Below are 13,360 nucleotides of genomic sequence, written 5' to 3'. Positions count from 1 at the left end.
ATCATGTTTGGTAAGGTGGAGGGTCAGAGAAAAAGAGTAAGACCCCCAACAAGATGGACTGGCCAAGTGGCAGCATCCATGGACTGAAGCATGGCAACAGTAATGAGGTTGGCCCAGGAATGGGCAGTGTTTCGTTCTGCTGTGCATAAGGTCGCTATGGGTCGGTACCGACTTGATGGCACCTAACAACAGCCACAACAATACAGAGCATACACACTGCAAAAATTTCACAAACAAAAGATAACAAAATAGATGAGTGGGACATTCCAAAAATCAGAAACTTATGTGCATCAAAAGATTTCACCAAGAGTAAAAAGGGAGCCCATTGAACAGGAAAAAAATCTTTTGCAACAACACATCAAACAAGGGACTAATTCCTAAAATCTATAGGAAACTACATCACCTGTACAAGAAAAAGGCAAACAACACAATTAAAAAATGGGCTCAGAATCAAGAATCCAGAAATTAACCCTTCTATATACCGCCAACTGATCTTCGACAAAGGGTCTAAGTACATTGCCTAGGGAGTAGATAAGTCTCAACAGATGATACTGGCAGAACTGGAAATCGATATGCAAAAGAACAAAACAAGACCTTTACCTCATGCCATATACAAAAACCAACTCAACATGGATTAAAGACCTAAATGTGAATCCCAGAATTATACAGGTCATCAATTAAAAAATAGGGACAAATTTGAGGGCTCTAATACAGGACACACACAGACTACCAATCATTGCGAAAATTGCACAAACGAAGACAAAATAGATGATTCGGACATACTTAAAATGAGAAACTTATGTCCGTCAAAAGATTTTACCAGAAGAGTAAAAGGGGAGCCCAGAGAATGGGAAAAAATCTTTTGCAACTACATATCAGACAAGGGACTAATTTCTAAAATCTATAGGAAACTACAACACATCTACAAGAAAAAGACAAATAACCCAATCAAAGATATTTGGAAGAACATATAAATAAATGTTCATGATCATTAGCCATTAGAGAGATGCAATAAAAACAACAATAAGATATCATCTCACACTAGCAATAACAGAGAAGTTAAAAAAAGCAGAGAACAATAAATGCTAGCACAGATATGGAGAGAATGGGACCCTCCTACATTGCTGGTGGGATTGCAAAATGATCCAACCACTCTGGAAAACAGTATGGTGCTTTGTTGGAAATAGAAATACCTTACCATCCAGCAATTCCTCTATTTGGTATACATCCACAAGAAATTTGAGCCATAACACAAATAGATATATGGTGAAATCTTTTGATCAAGTAAGGTGCTAATTTTCAGAATGTCCCAATCATCTTTTTTGTCTTCTTTTGTTTGTGTAATTTTTGCCATGTTTGGTAGTCTGTGTGTGCCCTGTATTGTTGTTAAATACTGTAGAATCGGTTCCGACTAATAGTGACCCTACACAGGGTTTCCGAGGCTGCAAATCTTTATGGGAGCAGAAAGCCTCATCTTTCTCCCACAGAACATCTGGTAGTTTCGAACCGCCGACCTTGAGGTTAGCAGCCCAATTTGTACCCACTACACTACCAGAATAATAATGCCCTGTATTACAGCCCTTAAATTTGTATCTATTTTTACATTGATGACTTTTATAATTCAGGGATTCACATTCAGGTCTTTAATCCATGCTGAGTTTCTTTTTGTATATGTTGTTGTTGTCAGGTGCCTTCAAGTCAGTACCAACTCCTAACAACCCTATGAACAACAGAACGAAACACTGCCAGGTCCAGGGATAACCTCACAACTGTTTCAGCACCAAAGATGGAGGCAGAGATGAGGACATGGAAAGAGAGAGAGCAGCTGAGTACTCTAGACTCATGGGAAGAGAGGGACTAGGTGCTGGAGGTCAGGACGCAGGCATGCAGAATGTGCCCTTTGGTTTTTAAAATTATTATATATTCCTGAGTGTTTTCGTGTATATTCCTCCACGCTACCCCACCCCCTTCAAAAAAAAACAACAACAATAGAGGGAATAGAAGCAAGTACTGTTGAACGCTGATGCATGGAAGAGATTGTAATTATTGTAACGAAATGATAGTGTAAAACCCATGTTCTCCCATGTAAACGATCCCTCAATTCACAATAAAAATTTAAAAAAAAAACAAAAAACAGTCATTTAGATTTAACAGTATTTAAAAAAAAGAAATGAAAACTATGTCCACACAAAACTTGTATGTGAATGTTCTCATTAGCACACTAATAGTCAAAAGTCAAACAACCCAACTATTCATTAACTATGAATGGATAAATGAAATGTGGTATATATTCAAAGGAATATTATTTGTCAGTAAAAAGAAACTGTTAGTTGGTAGGTGTCGTGAAGTGATTTCCAACTCATAGTGACTTTATACACAACAGAAGAAAATACTGCCCAGTTCTTTACCATCCTCACAATTGTTGATATGCTTGAGTTCACTGCTGCTGCCACTGTGCCAGTCCATTTTATTGGGGTTCTTCCTCTATTTTCATTAATGCTCCACTTTATCAAGAATGATTGCCTTCTCCAGGGTCTGGTCCATCCTGATAATATGTCCAAAATATGAGAGACAAAGTCTTGCAATTCTGGCTTCTAAGGAGCACTCTAGCTGTCCTACTTCCAATAAAGACTTGTTGGTTCTTCTGGCAGTTCATGGTAGTTTTGATATTCTTCTCCAACACCACAACTCATATGCATCAATTTTTCTATGGTCATCCTTCTTCACTGTGCAAATATGAGACTACTGAAAATATCATGGCATGGGTCAGAGCACCTTAGTCCTCAGACTAATATCTTTGCTCTTCAAAACTTTAAAGAGGTCTGTCTTGTGCAGCAGATCTGCCTAATGCAATACATATTTGTTCTCCTGACTGTTGCTTCCATAAGTGTTAATAGTGGATCCAAGCAAACTTAAGTCTGACAATTTCAATCTTTTCTCAGTTGATCACAATGTTATTTATTGGCCCAGTTGTGAGGATTTTTGTTTTATTTACACTGAGGTGCAACTCACACCAAGGTTTTGGTCTTCAATCTTCACCAATAAGTATTTTAAGTACTGTTCGCCTTCAGCAAGTAAGAGTGTATCATCTGCATATCATAGGTTGTTAATGAGTTATCCTCCAATTCTTCTTCATAAAATCCAGCTTCTTAGATTATTTGTTCAGTATACAGACTGAACAAGTATACTGAAATAATGCAATCCTGGAACAAAACTTTCCTGATTTTAAATCATTCAGTATCCCCTAGTTCTGTTGGAATGACTGCCTCTCGGGTCAACGTACAGGTTGTTCATGAGCACAATTAAGTGTTCTGGAATATTCATTTTTCACATTGTTGTCAATTGTTTGTCATGATCCACAATTTCAATGGCTTCTACACAGTCAATAAATGACAGATAAACATCTTTCCGATAAAAAGAAATACTAGTTATGAAATGGATGAACCTTGAAAACACTATACTAAGTGAAGGAAGCCAATCACAAAAGACCACATTTTATACAGTTAGTATTTAAATGAAATGTCTAAAACTACAAAATTCAGAGACAGAAAACAGATGAGTGGTTCCTTAAGATTGGGGGTACATGAAGGGAAGAAATGAGTTTTCTCTTAGAGATGATGAAACAGTACTAAAATTAGACTGTGATAATGGTTGCACACACTGTGAAAATACTAAAACACTGTACATTTTAAATGGGAAAATTATAAAGTATATTTTAATAAAGTTGTTAAAAGTGTACCATTTATAATCCTAAGGTCAGCGGTTCGAAACTACCAGCTGCTCCGTGGGAGAAAGATGAGGCTTTCTACTCCTGTAAGGATTTACACCCTCGGAAACCCTGTACAGGGTCGCTATGGGTCGGAACCGACTCGACGGCACTTAACAACAACAACAACAATCCTATCTTTAAGCCTATAATCTTAACCCCTACCTAATCCTATCTTTAATCACACATGAATAGTCCTAACAAGTCCTTATTTTTCCCTCTAGTTTTTACATTTATTTCCCTACCTGGTTTTGCATAAAGTTCTGATAATGTACAGTAGCTGAAAGACCTTGGTGGGCCTTCAATGTAAATTCTTCTCTTGTTTCTATGTTTATCCTGATGGATGCTGGCTTTTGGTAAATGGACCTTCATTTAACAATGGGGCACAACTCATAATTAGGAAAAACATCTGTAAACATGCATTAATAATCAGAATATGGAACATACAAAGTACAAATCTAGGAAAACTGGAAGTTGTCAAAAATGACAACAATAACTGGCAATTATTTCAGTTAGACCAATGAGCAGTGTTCTTTCTGGAAACCACTAAATAAAAAGTTTGACCATATTCCACACAATGTAAAACACCAGCTTCTAGTACCTAATTTTTTTTTTTCTGATTTACTAAAAATTGTCCAATCACCTTATTCTAACAGTACCCTAAACATTATCATTATCAAATCTTTACTGATGAACATCAAAGAGCACAGCTTTCAGTATGGATTGTGTTTCAATGTAAAGAAAACAAAAATCTTCACTACTGGACCAATAAACAACATTCTTATCAACGGTGAAAAGACTGAAGTTGTCAAGGACTTCATTCTTCTTGGATCAACTATTGACACTCATAGATGCAGCAGTCAAGGAATCAAACAACGTATTGCATTAGGCAAATCTGCTGCACAAGACCTTTTTAAAGTGTTGAAGAGCAAAGATGTCAGCTTGAGGACTAAAAGGTACGCCTGACCAAAGCCATGGTATTTTCAATAACCTCATATGCATGCGAAAACTGGACAGTTAATAAGGAAGACCATAGAAGAATTGATGCTCTTGAGTTATGTTGGAGGAGAATATTGCAAGTGCCATTGGCTGCCAAAAAACCAACAGATCTATGTTGGAAGAAGTGCTCCTTGGAGGCCATGATGGCCAAACTTCATCTCTCATACTTCGGACATATTGTCAAGAGGGACCAGTCATTGGAGAAAGATATCATGTTTGGTAGGGTGGAGGATCAGAGAAAAAGAGGAAAGACCCCAAGCGAGATGGATTGGCAAAGAGGCAGCATCAATGGGCTCAACTGTGGCAATGATAGTGAGGTTGGCCCAGGATCAGGCAGGGTTTCATTCTACTGTGCATAAGGTCGCTAGTAGTCGATACCAACTTGATGGCACCTAGCAACAACAACAACAACAAAATGTCATGTTATCAATATAGACTAAAACATCCTTTTAAGACTAGTCCCATAAGAGTTCCAATTTTTCAGCCAAAAGCTGTTTTAAGTCCAAATATTTTTTCTTTAAAGAAAATATTTGCTTTTCTATATAATTGTAGCATAGCGGTTGCAAATCAGGCTGCTAACCTCAAGGTCGGCAGTTCGAAACTACCAGCTGTTCCACAGGAGACAGATGAGGCTTTCTGCTCCTGTAAAGATTTCAGCCTTGGAAACCCTGTGCAGGGTCACTATGAGTCGGAACCAACTCCATGGTACTTAACAACAACAACATATATACATTATAGAAAAATTTACAGAAAGCAAAACAAAATAAAAAATCTCCTATACAAACACTACCTAGGAGTAATTAGTATTAACCTCTTGGTCCATTTCTTTTCAGACTTTTGTCTATGCATACAGTATTCTGTCTTAATTTCATTCTTTTGCTTTATTTTACTTTAAAGTACTTATCACTTAAAATAGTATTCCATATTTGCTTCTTTGCTTCCTAGAATTTAAAAAGGAAGTTTTTTTTCTTTGCTTCCTAGAACTTAAAAAATCTTTTCACTATAATCTGATTCTAGAACAATACCTGACGGTTGTAGACAGTCCAAAAATATTTGTTAAGTAAATGTGCTTTTTTAACCAAATTGAAACCATATTATATACAGTTTTATATCCTCTTTGTTCACTTAGCTTTATATCGCAGGCACTTTAACTTGTCCAGATATTTTTTGAAAATATAAATTTTAGAATGGCTATACTCATTAATGTATGTATCATAGCTTATGTAATCATTCCCTTTATTTCCAATTATTTTGATACTCTACATTATGCCAAGATATAAAAAAAGCCTGTGTACTTAAGCAGCCCAATTCACAACCACTACGCTACCAGAACTATATATGTATGTGTGTGTGTGTGTATATATATACACACATACATATTTATGTATTTACATATGTATATGCAACAATATATGCATAAGTATGTGACTGTATGCACATATATCACATATATGATAAAGCACAAAAGGAAGAGTTACAGAGTCTTCACGTTGTTGTTGTTATTGATAAGTGCCATTGAGTAGGCTCCAACTCATAGTGACCCTGTATGGGGTTTCCAAGGAACAACTGGTGAGTTTGAACCGTTGACCTTATGGTTCAAACTGACCTTATGGTCCAGTACATTATCCCACAGTGCCACACCGGGGATACTTCATAGACATATCCAAACATCTAGCAAGACTGCATTTTGGGGTTTGAAGGATTAGGACCATAGGCTTGTGGGACATCTCAGGTAACTCAGTGTGGAGAATAGTATCTGCAAACAACTTGTCAAAGATTGAATCTGTCCTAACGTATGTGTCACCTTGGCTAGGTAATTATTCTCAGTGGTTTGGCAGCTAAGTAATGATGCAATGTGGCAGTTATGTGATGATTCCCCAGGATGTGCTAAATCAATAAAAGGATTAAGGGTGGGCTGCAATATCCTTAATCCCATCCCAGCCTGGATCTGATGTAAGGGAGTTTCCCAGGGATGTGGAATGCAACACCTTTTATCTTATAAGAGATAAAAGGAGAGAGAGTGAACAGAGAAAGAGGGACCTAGTACCACCAGGAAAGATGAGTCAGGAACAGAGTACATCCTTTGCATCCAAGGTCCCTGCCCTGTTAAGCTCCTAGATCCAGAGGATGACTGATGCCAAGATATATGAAGATGCAAATAATGTTGGGCCTACAAAAACTGAGAGGAGAAAGCTTTCCCCAGAGCTGACAAAGAAAACGAAAGCCTTCTTCTAGAGTCAGTGCTCTAAATACATGCTTCTAGCCTCCTAAACTTTGAGAGAATAAATTTGTTAAAGCCATAAACTTGTGGTGTTTATGTTATAGCAGCACTAGTTAACTAAGATATGGCCATCTAAGATACAACTATCGGTCTCTACTCCTCTGTAGCAAAGCAGAAAGTAAGAAAACAAAAACCCAGAGTAGAGACTATAGTATACATGATGAATATTCTACACAAACCTTACTCTTACTTACACTGAGGCCAGAATTATATGGTTCTGGGCTACCACTACTCACCATTCTAATTAGGGCCACAACAGAGTGACCTAAAAATGTAGAAAAGAACCTCTAATTCCTTAATAAAGCAAACCACATCTATTGGACTGATTGAGACTAGAGGACTCCAGAAGACTATTGTCCTGAGATATCTTCAAATCTGGAACTGAAACTAACCCCTAAAGTTACTCTGTAACTAAATAAAAAACTGACTATAAAAATGATGAGTATCATTTGTAAATACTGTGCCCCTTTTTAAAAAATCACCTATATGAGACGAAACAGTCAAGCAAAAAAAAAAAAAAAAACACAAAACAGGCTACAGTTTTACTTTAAGTCAAAGATGAGACTATAAGGGAGCAAATGAACTAGATTAATGGAAACAGAACAACCAGAACAAGAATAATGAGAATGTTCGTGCATTCTAAAGAATGTAACCAGTGTTACTGAACAATTTGTGTAGAAACTATTGAATAGGATCCTAAACTGCTGTGTAAACTTTCACTAAAAACACAATGTTATTTTTTAAAAATAGAAAGGAATTTACCTCTTGGATAGGAACACTTAGTTTACCATCTGGAAGCACTGACGACTTGTTTTCACCCATAGTTTTAAATGATGCCAGTTGATGACGTACCTGTTTCATGGTTTGGCTGAGCTGCCAAAAAAAATCAAAAGCAAAAAACCAAATACATTAAGTGTTCCAACAAGAAAACAGGCCCCTATTATTAAAAACTGCTAGACCTAAAACAACAGGATTACTTGCAAAGGAGACTTTGATATACTGACAATGTTTTTGCAATATTATTTTCATTATTCTAAGAACAACATTTCATAATTTAAGGATTGTTCTTTAGTTTCTTTCTTCTTCTTTTTTTTAATGATGTATGCTTTATATTAGCTGTATACACAAAGATACCAGAACTTAAAAGTCTGAATTAATATACTTATAAATTACTGAGCAAACATATTCCTTACCATCTATCCAGCTTTTCTGTAAGGAGTTATTTTCAGCTAATCTTTGTATAACTAATCACTTTTCATCACTCCTTGAAATCACTAGGACTCTATTCCTAGCACTCCTGAAATCTATTCCGCCCCCCCCCTCATTTCCTTGAATTCCCTCTTCATCCCTAAAATTTGAAGGTTACTCAAATCTCCGTATGGAGATATTTACTGTTGAAGATCATAGACTAAGCCTTTAGTATGGGTTGCATCTCAGTGTAAAAAAAAAGCAAAAATCCTCACAATTGGATCAATAAATAACATTATAATAAATAGAGAAAAGACTGAAGTTGTCAAACACTTCATTATACTTGGATCCATCATCATCACATATGGAAGCAGCAGTCAAGAAATCAAACGAAATATTGCATTAGGCAAATCTGTTGCATAAGACCTCTTTTAAAGTGTTGAAGAGCAAAGATAACAGTTTGAGGATTAAAGTGTGCCTGAACCATGGTATTTTCAATAACCTTATATGCATGCAAAAGTTGGACAGTGAATAAGGAAGACTGTAGAAGAATTAACACATATGGTATGGGATAAGAATATTGAAAGTACCATGGATTGCCAGAAGAATAAACAAATCTGTTTTGTAAGAAGTACAGCCAGAATGCGCCTTAGAAGCTATGATGGTGAGACTTGTCTCTCATATTTCAGACAAGTAATCAGAGGGACCAGTCCCTGGAGAAGGACATCACGCTTGGTAAAGTGGAAGGTTAATGAAAAAGAGGAAGGTCCCCAATAAGATGGATTAGCATAAAAGCAGCATCAATGGGTTCAAGTGCAACAACAATTGTGAGGATGGCACAGGACCGTGCAGTGCTTTGTTCTGTTGTGCATAGGGTCGCTATGAGTCGGAATCAACTCAATGGCACCTAACAACAACTCAAATCTCCCTTCCTCCCAAGAAGCTCCATTAACTTAAATTATTAAGTTAACTTAAAACATAAACGCAAAAAATTCAGCAGAACCAATTTGCTTTAACTACTTTCAGTAACAGTTGATAAATAAACATCACTATTACTTATGTCAACTCTGTGTTCATTCTTTGTTTCTATCTGGTAATTTCACTATACACCTATTTGATTCTCTTATAGACTATACTGGAGTCCTGTTGTGGCACTGTGGGTTAATGTGCCAGACTGCAAAGTCAGTTTGAACCACAAGGCTGGCGGCGGTTCAAGTTCACTAGCTGCTCCTCGGAAACTCTATACAGGATCGCTGTGAGTTTGAATCAACTCAATGGCAATTGACAACAACAATAGACTATATTATGTCTCACAAATCTACATATATTGTCCCTGTTGTTAAGTGCCATTGAGTCGGTTCCGACCCATAGCAACCCTGCAGAGGGATTCCGAGGAGCAGCTGGTGACCTTGAACTGCCAACCTTGAGGTTCAAACAACTTTTCAGTCTGGCGCATTAACCCACAATGCCACACCATGACTCATTTAAATTGTCCTGGGGACAACACTTATTTGTTGTCCCTGTAGGGAAACCAAATACATGAATGATATACCATTATTACTTTAGGATAAGAATTATATCCCATGGAGGAAATAAGTATCTCCACATTGTTGTTATTGGTGCCATCAAGCTGATTCCACTTACAATAATGCTATGCACAACAGCCCTTACTTCATCCTCACAATTTCTCCATGTTTCAGTTCATTGTTGCAGTCACTGTCAATTCATTTTGTTTAGGATCTTCCTCTTTTTCTCTGATCCTTTACTTTATCAAGCATGATATCCTTCTTCGGAGACTGGTACCACCTGATAACATGTACAAAGTATGCGAGACAAAGTCTCACCATCCTTGTATCTTAGACGCGCTCTGGCTTCTTCCAACACAGATCTGTTCATTCTTCTAGCAATCAATGGTATATTTAATATTCTTTACCAACATCATTTTTTTGGTCTTCCTTATTCATTGTCCAACTTTCAAGTACATATAAGCAACTGAAAATACCAGGGTGTCATGGATTGAACTGTGTATCCCCCAAAATATGTGCCAACTTGGATGGGTAATGATTCTCGTTGGTTCTGCAGTTATATAATGATGCAATGTGGTAGTTATGAAATGATCTTCCACGATGTGATCTGATGTTATAAACCAGCAAGAGACTTAAGGGTGAAGTACAAAACCATTAATTCCTTCACAGACCAGATCTAATGCAAAGGGAGGTTCCTTGGGATGTAGCCTGCAACAACTTTTATCTTAAAAGAGAGAGAAGCCAGCAAAAAGAGAGGGATTTACTACTAACTTGAGCCCTGAGGAGAATGCATCCTTTGATCTGAAGTCACCGTGAAGCTCCTAGATGCAGCAGAAGATTGATGCTAAGACATAGAGAATCTCAAGGAGTGCCAGGTCTATAGATGCTGAAAGGAGACACAGAACTTTGCAAGAGCCCACAAAGAGAGAAAAGTCTTCCTCTGGAGCTAGCACTCTGAATTTAAAATTCCAATCTCTTATACTAGGACACCAGACTCGTTGCTCAGTTTGTCATACTGTGGTAGTTTGCATGTTACTGTGATACTGGAAGTTCTGCCAGCCATCAGTGTTTCTTCCTCTTTTTAACTTCCTTTGATTTCTATCCTTTCAATCTCTACTTTCTACCACTCGTCTGTCAATTTGTCATACTGTGATGGCTTGTGAGTTGCTGTGATTCTGGAAGTTATGCCACAGGTATTTTAAATACCAGCAGGGTCACCGGTGGATATGTTTCAGATGAGCTTCCAGATGAAGACCGACTAGGAAGAAGGAGTGACCAACTACTTCTGAATATTTAGTCACTGAAAATCTTATGAACAGCAGAGAAACACTCTCAGATATAGTGATGGAAAATGAGCCACTCAGATCAGAAGGCACTGAAAATGCAATTGGGGAAGACCTGCTTCCTTAAAGTACAGTTGACCATGATGACATGAATGGAGTAAAGCCTGTGGGAGTAAAACCCATGGTGCCGTCATTTACTGATGGGGCACAACTCAAAATGAAGAGAAACAGCTGTAAGCATCCATTAATAATTTGAACATGGAATGTACAAAGCATGAATCAAAGAAAATTAAAAATTGTCAAAAATGAAATGGAATGCATAATCATCGATATCTTAGGAATTAGTGAGCTGAAATAGACTGGTATTGGCCACTTTGAATCTGACAACCACATGGGTCACTATTCCGGGAATGAAAAGTTGAAGAGGAATATTGTTGCATTCATTGTCAAGAAGATCATATCCAGATCAGTCATGAGGCACAACACTATCTGTGATAGTATAATATCCATGCGCCTACAGGGAAGACCAGTTAATACCACTATTATTGAAATGTACATGCCAACCACTAAAGCCAGTGAGGTTGAAACAGAAGAATTCTACCAATTTCTTGGATCTGAAATTGATCAAACATGCAATCAAGATGCATTGATCATTACTGGTAACTGGAATGCAGAGGTTGGCAACAAAGAGGAAGGATCAGTAGTTGGAAAATATGGCCTTGGTGATATAAATAATGTTAGAGATCAATGCTAGAATTCTGCAAAATCAATGATGTGTTCATTTCAAATAACTTCTTTAGACAGCATGAGACGATTATACACATGGACCTCACCAGATTGAATACAAAGAAATCAAATTGACTACATCTGTAGAAAGAGACAATTAAAAAGCTCCATATCATCAGTCAAAACAAAGCCAGGGGCAGACAGTGGGACAGACCATCAATTACACATATGCAAATTCAAACTGAAGCTGAAGAAAATGAAAACAAGTCCACGAGAGCCAAAATATGACCTTGAATACATCCCACCTGAATTTAGAGATCATCTGAAGAACAGGTTTGATACATTAAACACTAAAGACCAAAGACCAGAAGAGTTGTGGGATGATATCAAGAATATCATACAGAAAGAAAACAAAAAAGTCACTGTTGTTGTTGTTAAGTGCCATCGAGTGATTCTGACCCATAGCAACCCTGTATAGGGTTTCCAAGGAGCAGCTGGTGAGCTTGAACCACCTACCTTGCAGTTCAAATGGCTTTGCAGCCTGGTGCATTAACCCACAGCACCACACCAAGACTAGCCATTAGAAAGAGAATAAAGAAGGAAAAGATCAAACTGGATGTCAGAAGAGACACTGAAAGTTGCTCTCCAGCATAGAGATGTTAAAGCAAATACAAGAAATGAGGAGGTCCAAGAGCTGAACAAGATTTCAAAGTTCAGCTCGAGAAGACAAAGCCAACTATTACAATGAAATGTGCAACAATCTGGAGCCAGAAAACCAAAAGGGGAACTGAAAAAAAAATTCAAGCTCTGACTTTTGTTATTGAAGGATTCTCTGGGCAAATTATTGAATGGTGAGGAAAGCATCAAAAGAAGATGGAGGGAATACTCAGAGTCAGTGTACAAAAAGGAAATGGTTGATGTTCAACTGTTTCAAGATGTAGCATACGATCAAGAGCCAATGATACTGAAGGGAGAAGATCAATGTGCATTAAAGGAACTGGCAAAGAAGAAGGCACAAGGAATTGATGGAACACAAATTGAAATCTCTCAAGAAAGCGAGTGGGCACTGGAGGCACTCACTCATTTATGCCAAGAAATTTGGAAGACAACTATCTGGCCAACTGATTGGAAGAGATCCGTATTTGTGCCCATGCCAAAGAGAGGAGACCCAATGGAATGCGAAATCATTGGACAGTATCTTTGATAGCCCATGCAAGGAAAGTTTTACTAAAGGTAATACAAAAATGGCTGCAATCATACACTGACAGAGAACTTCCAGAGGTTCAAGCTGGTTTCAGAAGAGGCCATGGAAAGAGGGATATCATTGTTGATATCCCATGGATCTTGGCTGAAAGCAGAAAATAACAGAAAGATGTTTACCTGTGCTTTATTGACTACGCAAAGGCTTTCGATTGTGTGGCTCATGACAAGCTATGGACAACATTGCAAAGCATGAGTTTTCTGGAACACTGAATTGTGCTCATGAGGAATCTGTAAATGGACCAAGAGGCAGTTGTTCGAACAGAACATGTGAACACTGAATGGTTAAAAATTAAGAAAGGTGTGCGACAAGGTTGTATTCTTTCACCAT

General features: G+C 37.6%; 1 protein-coding gene across 1 annotated transcript in view; it reads right to left on the bottom strand.

Moving 5' to 3' along the window:
- The window catches only part of CCDC15 (coiled-coil domain containing 15), a 227,537-nt gene that overhangs the window by 121,699 nt on the left and 92,478 nt on the right, over positions 1 to 13,360 (bottom strand). Inside the window, exons 4-5 of the mRNA XM_006867680.1 lie at positions 7,809 to 7,919; positions 4,012 to 4,116 (exon numbers count right to left, since the gene is read on the bottom strand). Of these exons, the coding sequence (XP_006867742.1) occupies positions 4,012 to 4,116; positions 7,809 to 7,919 (216 nt within the window). The remainder of the gene's footprint in view (positions 1 to 4,011; positions 4,117 to 7,808; positions 7,920 to 13,360) is intronic.

Source organism: Chrysochloris asiatica, unplaced genomic scaffold, assembly GCF_000296735.1.
Source record: "Chrysochloris asiatica unplaced genomic scaffold, ChrAsi1.0 scaffold00107, whole genome shotgun sequence".
Classification (NCBI taxonomy): Eukaryota; Metazoa; Chordata; class Mammalia; order Afrosoricida; family Chrysochloridae; genus Chrysochloris; species Chrysochloris asiatica.
The sequence above is the reverse complement of the archived record's forward strand: the minus strand, read 5'-3'. Positions and strand labels throughout refer to the sequence as shown.